The sequence below is a fragment of the Oreochromis aureus genome, linkage group 10 (genome assembly GCF_013358895.1).
Source record: "Oreochromis aureus strain Israel breed Guangdong linkage group 10, ZZ_aureus, whole genome shotgun sequence".
Lineage (NCBI taxonomy): Eukaryota > Metazoa > Chordata > Actinopteri > Cichliformes > Cichlidae > Oreochromis > Oreochromis aureus.
This window is the reverse complement of record NC_052951.1, coordinates 8,670,584-8,683,765: the sequence shown is the minus strand read 5'-3', so window position 1 is coordinate 8,683,765 and position 13,182 is coordinate 8,670,584. Positions and strand designations below refer to the sequence as shown.

At 38.1% G+C, this 13,182-nt stretch overlaps 2 protein-coding genes across 2 annotated transcripts in view; one reads left to right on the top strand and one right to left on the bottom strand.

Moving 5' to 3' along the window:
- Nucleotides 1-3,511, top strand: part of LOC116331906 (androgen receptor) — a 35,531-nt gene extending 32,020 nt beyond the window's left edge. The window contains exons 6-8 of the mRNA XM_031754735.2: nucleotides 1,986-2,116; nucleotides 2,224-2,375; nucleotides 2,864-3,511. Coding sequence (XP_031610595.1) covers nucleotides 1,986-2,116; nucleotides 2,224-2,375; nucleotides 2,864-3,022 — 442 coding nt within the window. The 3' untranslated portion in view covers nucleotides 3,023-3,511. The remainder of the gene's footprint in view (nucleotides 1-1,985; nucleotides 2,117-2,223; nucleotides 2,376-2,863) is intronic.
- A 7,133-nt stretch (nucleotides 3,512-10,644) lies between these two features.
- Nucleotides 10,645-13,182, bottom strand: part of LOC116331905 (oligophrenin-1) — a 29,796-nt gene continuing 27,258 nt past the window's right edge. The window contains exon 24 of the mRNA XM_031754734.2: nucleotides 10,645-11,640. Coding sequence (XP_031610594.1) covers nucleotides 11,629-11,640 — 12 coding nt within the window. The 3' untranslated portion in view covers nucleotides 10,645-11,628. The remainder of the gene's footprint in view (nucleotides 11,641-13,182) is intronic.

Below are 13,182 nucleotides of genomic sequence, written 5' to 3'. Positions count from 1 at the left end.
TGTGATGCTATCAGGTTAATGTGGACCAAAATATCCAAGGAATGTTTCCAGCACCTTGCCATGAAGAATTAATAGTTCTGAAGGCAAAGGGGGGTCTAACCTGATACCAGCGAGGTGCACCTAATAAAGTGGCCAGTGCATGTAAATTTGAAAAATGTTAACTTAATCAGATGCTAGAATACAATGTCAAAATCAGGCTTTTATGCTCATAACCCATATGGAAAAGAAATAGTAAAAACTTATATGATTTACTCATGAAAGTGGCCACTTTCTCATTGCTTTCATATATTGTTTTAGTAAGTATCCAAAATATACAAGTTTCCATCCATCCATCCATCCATTCGCTTCCGCTTATCCTTTTCAGGGTTGCGGGGGGCGTTGGAGCCTATCCCAGCTGTCATAGGGTGAGAGGCGGGGTACACCCTGGACAGGTCGCCAGTCTGTCGCAGGGCTAGTTTTAATTGTAATCAACTCAAATAAGCGTCGCTTCTTTCTAAAAGAAAAAAGGCATATGTACTTTTAAGTATAAAAGAGTGCACGGATTAAAGAATGGAAAAGCATTGCCAAAAACTGGATCAGGGTTTCCAGACATTAAATGAGCTGCCTGTGAAGTAGCTAAACAGACAGGCATCATTTGGGGGGAAAAAAAAATAAAAATCAAAGCTACATTCAACAGCATGCAGAACTGATGTGACTTCAAACTGTCTTTTCAAAAAGTACAGCCGTCTACAGCCAAAATTCAAATCCTGCTAACTCACAGAAACGTGATTGTGACCCTTTGTTCAGTTGTTTTTCAAGGTGTGTCGAACCAGGAGCTCAACTTTTAAGGACAGATTTGGGGCTGGTGGAAACCATAAAAGTCAGAAATGTGGATAATTTAAACTAAGTGAAAGAAACGTGAGCAGCAGTGTTAATGCACTCAAGTACTCCTTGTCATCTTTGAAATTAGCTGCTTACCTCTCCTACTCCTCCCGAGTTGCCTGTCCTTTATGAGGGGGTAAAAACCCTATTACAGCCAACATAATTGGAGAATTAAGTCTCCCAAGAGCATGAATACATTTCCCACAGTCCCAGCACAGTCACATCAGATGTACATTTATCAGGCTTAATTTCATGGATATAATAAAACAGCATTACCACTTCAACATGAGACAGGCTATCAACTGCGATGCTATCAAGATAGAATTAAAGAGCAGTCATTTTCTCTTCAGTATCCTACTATCACCATGAATCGGGGAAAAAAACTTGCTCTAACCTACAATTTATTTTTACCTTGCCTCATAACTCATCATTAGCTTTTCCAGAAAGTCCAGTATAATTGGATTATACACTTCCCGGTTACTATTATTCATATATACCGTCACATATTGGAAACTCTGCATTTATTTCCTGTGAGAAAGTGAAAATTCAGCTCCATTTCATTTCTCTATTTCATGCCATTTTTTTTTCAATTTGAGTTTTTTCCCCCTAACATCTGTATTCTAATTCCCAAAATTTGCTTCATTCTGCCTTTATTTTCTCAGAATAAAAAATGTGAATATGTTCCAAACTGTCTTTTGCCGGCTTCATAATAAGTGCCAAATTGATTTCGTGTTAGAAGAGATGGCAAAGTTTGATAACAAATGTCTTCTTCGCCCATCATTCAGGCACGAACATTAAATTCCCAATCAGCTCTCATCATGAACTTTGAGCTTAGGCTGGATGACTGGATTTTCGTGTAAAAGAGTTTTGTGTGTTTTTAACTTCCTCAGCACTAATGTCAAAGATGACACAGCACAAATCTGTACTGTTATAATGTAATTCAAAGACAGTGTGCCTGATGGAAATGGATTTAACCTCTGACATTCTTTCCTCTTCAGTAGTCACTGATTACTGGAGAAATGTCCAAGGTGTAAAGCAATTTCTCCTTCACCTCTTGCGATTTGAACATTCCCATTAGGTTACATCCCCTCATCCTGACCTTTTTTTCCCCCTAACATTTGCAGACACAGAATGCACGTTTCCACCATGTACGAGCACTGCATACGGATGAGGCATCTCTCTCAGGAGTTTGAGATGTTGCAGATCACCCAGGAAGAGTTTCTCTGCATGAAGGCCTTGCTCCTCTTTAGCATTAGTAAGTACTGTTCTGCGTGCGAAAAATGAAAACATAAAGAAGTGGACATACAGAAGAGTGATTACAGTCAGAAATGAACGTGATTTTTTTTTTTCTATTTTCACCAGTTCCCGTTGAGGGTCTGAAGAGTCAGAAGTACTTTGACGAATTGCGACTCACCTACATCAACGAACTCGACCGCCTCATCAACTTTCAAACGACGACAAACACATCTCAGAGGTTCTACCAGCTCACGCGTCTCATGGACTCTCTCCAGATGGTGAGTTGGTGAGATGTTTCTTCAGGCTAAAAACAAAAAACTTCTTCCAAAAAGATACATTCATACTGTTGTAAACGTTCCTAAAAAGCCTCACTTGTCTGAGCACATGGATGCACTTTTACAAATTTGAGAGAAAAAAAATGGAACAGTGTAAAGCAGGAGCTGTAATTATATTACACTAAAACATTTGCTGGCAACACATCCAGTTAAATCACAGAGGACGGAGTATTTTAATAGCTCATAAAAAAACACATCCTTCATGCTAGTACTAGAAGAATCTGATTACTTAAAAAAAAAAATCTCAGAAGTGGTCTTCAAGGCAGGAAAAGGCCTAATGGATGAGTTTACCATGATTCATATCCTCAGATTTTTATGCCAGAGCGTTAACTGTGTGTATATGTGACTCATGTGCCCCAAGCTGTTGTCCAAATAATATGTGTAGTAAATTTCATCCACATTATGTAATTTTCTTTTCTCCTCTGTTTCAGACCGTAAAGAAGCTCCATCAGTTTACCTTCGACCTTTTTGTCCAGGCTCAGTCACTGCACACCAAGGTCAGCTTTCCAGAGATGATTGGAGAAATAATCTCAGTACATGTACCAAAGATCTTGACAGGTTTGGCTAAACCAATCTTGTTTCATAAGTAGAAGGAGATTTTTTTTAAATCAGAAAATGACTCATCTTGCAGCCTCCGTAAACTTTAACTAAGGCTTTAAACTGTTTCCCCACATCTTCAATCTGACTGCTTTTATTCCTGCCTTGTAATCACAGTTTTATTGCTCAAGGGGTTTGGGGTTTGGAGTGGGGGTTTTTTGTTGGGTTTTTTTTTTTTTTTGCCTTTTTAGCCATAATTGAGATTGTTTATTCAAAACTATTAAAGCTTTTACCTGAAGAGCTGTCTGACATCTTCTTATGACAGCTTTGTGGTTCATGAGATCATAAGAGGATTGTTTGTGTTTTCTGATGGAGGAGAGATTCAGCTTTACATTTGCAGTTAAGTCTGTAAAACATGATCACCTAAACCTAGCAGAGTAAAAACACTGACTGTTCTTTGTGACATTGTTATGTATAATGGACAAAGAAATTACAATATTATAAATAATATTTGGATTACCAAAGTAAATTTTTAGCTGCTGCCTTGCAGTTCACCTATTCATTTCATGTTTGTGAAAATGAGATTCCCGTATGGCTCAGTCACAAAAAAACCCCACATCCTTCATGCTACAGTAGTAAAATTAGGACTTCAACCTCTTTGTGACTTGATAGTTGATAGTTGCCCAATGATTGCATTTTATTTTTTTCACATATCGCGGTTGATTGCAAGTAGTTGTTGCAACCAACTATCCAAAGGTTAAGGGTGTTGCAGGCTCAACCTCTGGACAACCACTTTTGCGATCACAAAACAACTGCACACCTAGTGAGAGGCAACCAGTCTCTAAACAGTTGCAGTCTGACTCATACTGACTGCAATCTCTATCAGACTGGAGAACGTTTCCAAATAACTGCGGTCTAATTTATAAATGCAGACCGACTGCCTGCGTGTCGCCATCCGTCAGTCTATGCTCGCTATTTGTCGAGGAATTTTTGAATTTCTGTTTCAAATCTATCAATGAGGTTCTAGTGGAACTCTAAATGTAAATAGATAATGTGAATTTCTGTTTAATGTGAATTCCATTGTGTGATTTGTAACTCGTGGTAACAGATTTATGAAATGCCGCAGTTAATTGCCGTAACACAAACAGATTGATGCCGTTTTATTGCAGTCACAACAAAGGTACTTTAAAGACAGCAACCGACTGCGAACGGTCGCAGATTTGGTCACTGTATTTGAAGGGACCATTTCAAAGGCAACAAGATCACAATTTCATTGCACATAGCTGCAAAAATCTTTGTTCGTGCTGCAGTCTCCAGCCACTGTTTTCGTTAGTGTGACTAGCATAAAGGACCATAGTGCCATGCAGTAAACGGTTTGCAAGACATAGATTGTCTAAATCATTAATGGCTCAGGAAATCTAAAACATGTAAAAGTCTTTCCTGGGTAAAACGGCTGACCAGTGAACTTGCAGACTTCCGAACTGCCGGAAATTCAAATTCCATATCAATTACCGTCGATTCATTGATGTTTTCTTTGGTGACTAAATTCCAGTCCGGTGAACAGTCATAGGCCTAAACTTCTGCAAGAACTGAAAAAAATCTCACTTTTTGTGCACTGATTAGTGTAACTCTTATATATAATTGTCCATATTCTAGTTATGCCTCAATAAGTATAAAGAAACAAATTACAAAAATTATAAATCCAGTACAGCACTGATTTATTTGAAGCCTCTGACACCACAATACAATCCCTCATAGCTGTATATTCTGCTCATTTGACCCATTGTTAAAGTGTTTCTGACGCGTGATGTATACTCTCAGAAGGAGACAAGAACAGATGTTAAAGACAAGGTGAAAGATTCACATTCATTTCAAGCATTCTGTGAATTTTATTGTCCAGCACTCGAACATGATCAGTACTGTGATTGTTTTGAAACATAGCGTAGTGTGAAATTTCAGCAAAGTCATGAAAAAACTTTGTTTTAAATGAAACATCTGCTCACTTTGAAGTACTTTAATATTTAGACATCTTAAGCAGTACATTGACCTTGTTTGACTTGCAGACCACCACACAGAACCCACTGCTCTTTACAACAGCAAATATGCAGACTGGATATCTTTGTTTTATTTTTGGTTTTTTGTAAGTTAAAAAAAGACAGTCTGTTAAGACGTTTCGTTACCCACAGTCAGCGTAAAATGAACCTCCTTTCTTTAGTGACTTTTCTATCAAATGCAACAATATGATTTGGTTATTGGTGAATGTCTCATGAAAATATTAATTCATTATGCAACTAATGTTACAACAGATACATTGTCTTGTTTTATGCATGCAGAACTCTGTAAATGTAATGGGCAGCACGGTGGCACGGTGGTTAGCACTGTTGCCGCACAGCAAGAAGGTCCTGAGTTCAATTCCAACATCAGGCCGGGGTCTTTCTGTGTGGAGTTTGCATGTTCTCCCCATGTTTGCGTGGGTTCTCTCCGGGTACTCCGGCTTCCTCCCACCGTCCAAAGACATGCAACTTGTGGGGATAGGTTAATTGGATAAACCAAATTGCCACTAGGTGTGAATGTGCGAGCGAATGTGAGTGTGAATGGTTGTCTGTCCTTGTGTGTTGGCCCTGCGACAGACTGGCGACCTGTCCAGGGTGTACCCCGCCTCTCGCCCCATGACAGCTGGGATAGGCTCCAGCGCCCCCCGCGACCCTGAAAAGGAGAAGCGGAAGCGAATGGATGGATGGATGGAACTCTGTAAATATAGTGCCTTTAAAAAGTACCGATGTTTGGCATTGCCATGTACATTATTTTATAAGTTGAATGTGGCGACAAGCATCTTATTTTTCAAGCTAAAACAAAGATGTGACCAATTAGAAGCCTCTCGCAAGTGACTCATGAGAAGCTAACATAAGGTCATCAGCTGTAACAGACAGGGCTGCGTGTAGAATGCACAGCTCTTCGTCTGCACGACAACGCTGTGCTGACTGCTTCGCGCTGTGGCTGTCAGTTTTTACAGCAAGGACTGAAAGTCTTGTAGGGATACAAGCAAAAAAGGATGGCACCAAATACAGGCAAATACTGAATGATATTCGGGGTGCCAGAGATCTTAGATTGCAGCAGTAATGTTTTACAGAGCAACAAATTTCAAATGAAAGCCAAGTCAAAAACTGGAAGGCCCTTGGATGTGGAATGTAAGAATCCTTGACAGGCGCTGCTAAACCTCAGAGATTAAAACTAAGGAAAAAAATCTGTGGAATGCCTTGAAGATAACCGATTGCAGTCACTCAACAGCCGAAAAGCATTCATTTACAGAAATGGATGCAATTATACACATCTACATTTCATTAAAGAAGCGAGTGTTCAAACATAAGGCATTCTTTGCCTACAACATGGCCTATATGATGCAACTGATTGATGTAATTGAGACTCAACTGTAGCACATCCTGCCTTTTCACAATCAAGCTGCTCTGTGCTTACGCAAAAGTAACTTCTGTGGTTTCTTCTGCACCTTTTGACAAATCATTCACTTGATAATGTTTTATAACTCAGCACTTAACGAGTCCACATTCCTTTACAAGATTGTAGATGCATGCATTATGTGTTTGTGTAGTTGTATGGATAACTTTTTGCTTTACAGGAAGCGATGCACAGACATCCGTATATTACCTGTTTATCGTATACTGGCTGGTGGTGTAATTGTTGTTAAGTACACAGGACATTTATCAGAAGGCATGAGAACATTTTGTTGTACAGTGATTGACTGACTGTCATAGTCAGTTTCACAGCTCCTTTGTAGCCTATTCATTCCTAAGCTTTCGTGAAACCCTGTAAAGCATCCAACTTCATCTGCACAAATAAACATATTCATGCTTATAACTTGTCTTCTTGTACACTACTTGTTATGTAGAGTGACTAGGGGAGGAAAGAGAATACAGTGGACAGCTATGGGTTTAGACTGAAGGTGATTTGGCCCTCTGGAAGTTGCACAGAAACCAATTTCAGGCATGATGCAAACAAGACACCTTTCAGCAAACTGAATTTTCACAAAGCACATTGTCTTGAGAAAAAGATATTACATATGTAAGACTGCTGCAGCGGTTAAGAACTCATTAAATTAACTTTGGTTCTAAATATTGTTGTTTTATGCTGGTTTAGCTTTTCTACACATTTCACAGCGGGCACAGCCAACACAACAGTGCATTAATAAGACATAGATGCGTCTGTAAAATTTTGATACTGATTTACTCAAAGAAGGTCATGGTGTTTGTATTATTGCTGAAATAGCTGATATGTGCCCAGTGTACTGCATATTAACAGGGTTCTTTGTACATGCGACAGTAACTGTATATATTGATCAGTTTGATGTCTGTTTTTGTGTCCAAACACTTTTGACTTTCAAAGTTGTTTATTGTATGATTTATATCTTTTGTGATCTCTGTTTTTTCAAAATGTGTGTTTTTCAAAGGTGTCACCTTTTAAAGGCAATTAAAATATTTCTGACTCTGAAAGTGGGATATGTTTTCTTGGAATTTAAACTCTTCAGTCTTTTTACTACGCTCTACTGGAGCCTCAAAACTCAAATACAGATTTGTCTTTAACTAAAAAAAATTGTAATAATAATTTAATAAAAGTCCTATTTGGGTAAGAAAGGTTCAAGTTTTACTCTTTTTTTTAAAATTCAAACTTACAAAAACCTGCATTAAAGAAAGAAAATGGGGCAAATTAAGTTGAAAAGGGCAATTATATAAACTTATAGGCCAAAATCCAACTTTTTTCAATTAGTCCTTTATGCTGGAGTGGTATCACAACATAGACGCTGTGTGTCACATTTTGGCAATTTCCAGCTTTGCGTAATTCAAAATAATATCAAGAAGATGTCATTTCGTTGGACTTGGTGCAGTTGTTTAGTTTACCCTCCTTTTGAGCCATCTTTAGCCAATATTAAAGACATTCCTTCTTGTTGGCATCTGACTGAGACAAGGGTAGAAAAAAAAACTGAAGCAGGGTGTTTAAAGGAGTCAAGATTACTTGCGCAAAACCCAAGATTATTATTTAAAATTATTTTTTCAAATAATAAATGTTATTTTTAATATAAACATTTGTCATTATGACTGCATATATACGAAACAGAAAATAATTAAAAGCATAAGACTCCTTTAAATCTGAAAGTACAGGTGAAAAGTACTTTATATGCAATTCCATGATATCAGTGAGCAGATCTAGTGATGCATCACTGAGAACAGTGAGTAAGCGCTTCATTAAAACGCAGACAAACTAATTCCAAATGCAAGAGTGGAAAATGTTAGCACTGATTTTTCAGTCACAACACACATTCTTTTGTTCTTGTGTGTGCACTCTTCAGTTTGAGAGTCATGCGCTTGGCTGCAATTTAACAAAGCTCAAGGCTAAATAAATTGGCATGAAATCAGAATGGAAATTTCCATTGATGCTCGATGCAGTTCAACCATCCAATCCACTGCAGAGGAATCAAGGTATGGGGCGCAGAGAGATGGCTGGCAGTGTACACTGGAATGCGGAGGGAGGAGTGGACGGCAACATAAATACAATGCAAAAGTGCCTTTGACAGATAACCGCATAGTGCATAATGGTAGGACCCACTGTGCTCTTTCATTCCTAGAATATGTTAGTTCCACAGGAAGAAGAGCCACATGACCAGTTATGCTCTTCAGAGGATGGTTGAGGGTTTACAAAAAAAGATAATGCTAGTAGTCAGATAGTGCTGTGTGGTCACTTTAGGAATTCAGCGCCACAAGGGGAGATGCTTAATCAACATTTTATATGGGCTGAGGATTGGGGCCCCACTTCATTGCTACTGAATATATATTTTAATTGAGCATTTAAAGAAAATACAAAAATTTGTCGGGAATTCAACTTTTCATTTATTTAAAAAGAAAATTTAGCTTTTGAGTGTGTGTGTGTGTGTGTGTGTGTGTGTGTGTGTGTGTGTGTGTGTGTGTGTGTGTGTGTGTGTGTGTGTGTTGGTGGGGGTTCTAACCATACACACACACAGATAGCTTCTGACAGCTGTACAAGTTGCTAATATTCATTCTATTCACCTTTCATTTTATTTTCTGCCTGCGATTTGCTCTGAATGTTAGTGTTGTTGGTGTAAAGGCAGAAATTTCGAACATTTTATTCTATCAAAGTCTAGACAAACAATTATCTGACTTTATTAAGTCTCTCTTAAATGACTAAGAACCCTTTTTTTTTGCTTATCCCTGTGTTTTTGTACATATATTGTTATAATAGTGCAGGGGTCTGCAACCTTTTACACCCAAAGAGCCATTTGGACCCGGTTTCCACGCAAAAGAAAACACTGGGAGCCGCAAATACTTTTTGACATCTAAAATGGAGATAACACTGTATATATTGTGTTTTATCTTTATGCTTTGTGTGAACAACTAAGGTGTGCTGCTTATGAAATCCATGAAATGCTACAGAGAAAATTAAATTATATTTATGTAATCAACACATTTTGAACTCTTAAAGAAATATAACAAAAGGAAAGACACCAACCTGAACTAAAATGATCCATGTAGCAAACAAAAACTGTTGTCAGCCGCCACCCTTATATCGCCTTTGGGCTGTTGGAGCCTTGACCTGACTCTTAGAAAATAATTGGAAAAAAGCACTATGCTGCTGAAAAATGAAAAATAGATATTTGCAAAATTCTGCCTAAATATGTATTTTACCTGGTTAATGCGTGCGGCGGGGCGTGGTTTAAGCGCCGCTGCAGGGGAGGCGGACGCACCTGAGCGACACCCGCAATCACGCCTCGCTGCCTTTACGTCTGCGCTATCTATGCTGTTGTGTTGTCGGGCTGTGAGCTGAAAAGCTACAGCCGGCTGTATGCGTACAGCAACCGTGTGTGAAAAGTGCTCAATAAAGAGATGCTCAAAAGCATGCTCATGGAAACATCGTCGGGTCTGCCGTGATTTGTTTACAATGGGACTTCTGCTCCTGAACCTCTGCGCACAGAGTCCGCAAATCGGGGCTATACGAAGTCAGTTTACGCAGGACTGTCATCTGTCAGGCGTGAACGGTGTTTGTCTTTAACATAGTTCACGGTGGAGAACAGCTGCTGACATAATGTGGATCCGAAGATCCATAATTGGCCTACCTGGGGTTGAAAGTCTCGATAAATGCACGGCGTTTCGGCGGTACACGGTTTCATGAGTGTGACTCTTATTTTGAGCGATGAAAAAAATAATAGAATATAATTTTATTTTTATATTTCAATATCACAATAATCTTCCAATTTAGAACTACAAGTTAAAAAGAACTAACATAAATAAAATACACTTCAGCTAAATACTAATAATTTATTTGCCCAAACCACGCGGAGCCGCACTTTAAGGACTAAAGAGCCGCATGCGGTTCAGGAGCCGCAGGTTGCCGACCCCTGTAATAGTGGATGCTCATATTAAACATGGTTTTAAATAATGAGCAAGTGTATTTACACTCCCAGTGAAGTCAAAAGCCCAGGCTTCAAACACCTCTAAGCACTCAAGCTTCACAGCAACAGTTCTATTATGTTGATTTTGGTTAAATACTGACAAGACAGAGTGTTAACACCACACAAGTGATTAGATGTCATATGGAGGTAAAAGGAAAAAAATTCAGTAATGAATGGAAAACAAACACGTCTTACTCATGAGTCTGGTTTAGAAGTCCTTCAGTTTATTTTTCCTTTTTTAAAAACCAGAAATCAACCTGAATTTTAAAAGCTGGATTAAAAAAATTAAAAATTAAAACAACAGTAACAACAAACACGGAAAACAAGTGTAAAATTTACATAACAATTTTAAGAACACAGAAATGGAAGCAAAAACCCTGGAGTGTTATTTTCACATACTCTAACAGTCAAGTTTGTTTTACGTTTGAGCTGCATTAACGCTACCACTACATTCAGTGTGAATTAAAACTACACTGACAAGATCGGAGGTGACACCATAAATACTTCTCTGTAATGCCTCATAAAAGTGAGTTCGAAAAGGTTAACCGGAGTGTTTGCTTGCCCTTTGTCCAGATTGACAAAAATAGTATTTTTCTGATCAGTGTTTATGTTTTAGCTGGCTCGTCAGCAAAAGCACTTACATGACACACTGTAGTTTATCTTGTCGCAATTGTAATACGTGGGCCACTTCATAATCCTACTCAAAATCTAGCGAGAGTAAAAATTCACATTTACTAATGTACAATGATTAAACTGATTTAGACAGTTTTAAATGAATTAGTTCTCTTTGGAAGATTTGTGTTAGCAATGCAGACAAGTTATAACCAGTACTGCAGTTAACCCCAACAAACACAGTTGGTGTCATGACCAAATCAAACTATTAAACATTGTAAAAGGGCTAAAGAGATTTTATTTACTAAAATAAACAAAGGTAAATGATTTTTATGCCAGCCTATCTTTGGAATGCTAACTGAACACAGAACCAGTAACTTTGGGAGCTCCTTAAAAAGTCAGTCTGCTACGGCTTCGCTTCACAACAAGATTCTTACACGAAGTAATTCAATTAAGAGCTATTTCCTCAGTCTATTTTTACACAGACTGGATCGATTTAAGTTCATTAGTGGTGACTCCCTCCAGCTCGATGTGCTCCCAAAGGTCACATGGTGTCAGTCAGCCACATCTTCCTCACTTAAATTCCTAGAAAAAGGAACACAGACAGCCTGTTTCAAATATGGAAAGAATGTAAGAATATCTTTATCACCTGTGGTACCTGATGCAGTATACCAGTCATTAGATGTTGTTGTTTGAAATCTTAAATGTAAAGTTCATCCACTGCACAGCATACTACACAAATGTCACATGATACACCAGGAAGTGGTGTACAGAAGCCGTACATACTTTTTTGCATATTTGCCGCAGTTACACGTTTCAGATTGTCAAGCAAATTTTAATATTATTATTGCATTTATTGAGGGAATGTGTCCTCATAAACGGAGAATGAATCCATTAAAAATATACAGTATAGGGCTGGGACAGAGCATAGGATAGATCACAACTAGCTCGAGCTATAATGTTAACATTTGTACATATGTTAAATGATCATACGTCATGTATAATGTATATGTATGTGTAATGGCGATGTATTTTCATTATCATTTTATCATCATTTCTTTCTCCTCAAACACCACTGCTCTTGTTCCTCCCTCATCCTCTTCCTCCTCACCTCAAGCCTCTTCTCCTGAACACTCAGGGCTCTAACGCACAAAAACGTGCATAAATATGTTTGTTCATTCCTGAAATTGTCAGCAGATTAGATATGCAACCCTCCCATGTCCAGACAGCTGAGCCGGCTAAACAACAACAGCTGGTAATAAGCTAACATTATACCAGCTAATGTTAGGCTCAAGTGGTTTAAAAAAAAGTGTTAGATATACTTCAAACGCTGGCTAACAGTGGCAAAAACAGCAGTGCTTACTGAGAGAAAAGTTCATGATATCCTCAGCAACAACTGTCAGTGTACAGAAGCAAGTTTTCATTCATCAACTCACACCACACTCCTTTTGGGAAATTTACAGACTCCTCCAAGATAAACAGAAATGGACACATGTTGACATCTGAGATAAACAGTAAGCACTCACAGAAGATGAATAGTGGCCAGTTTTTATATTTGGGTAAAAATTAAAAATCTGAAGTACATAAAGTGTTGATATTATTTAAATATTTCATAATATACTCCATATTATTCAAATATGTTCACATTGAGTGTGTGCAAAAAAGTTTTTATACAGAAATAGTAATAGAAACATGCTGGTGGTCTGGGGTAGTTACAGAGTACAGTCTTAAATTCTGATAAAGGTGTTTGTCCTACAGCAGCCTCCATAGCTAGGGTTATGTGCTTGTATTGGGAGACTTAAGATGCAATTACATTTTCACAGTACTGTGAGAGCATCATGATTTGCTGCCCATCTGTAATGGGTGAGAGTGTAGGTGAGCATGTGGACAATCACAACTAACACACTATAAATTCAAAATACACATTATAATACTCCTGACTTTAACATACTAACGCTTGGTCAGGAACTGTTTCTAATTATATTTTAACACAAGGAGTACCTTCAATGTGTAAAACGGGATTTTAAATCCTATCTAGGATGACTTTTTTTGCACTCATTTTATTTTCAGTTTTATTTTTGGGGGGTTTACGGGGAAAAAGTAATAATATTTTGTGTTTAAATGTAC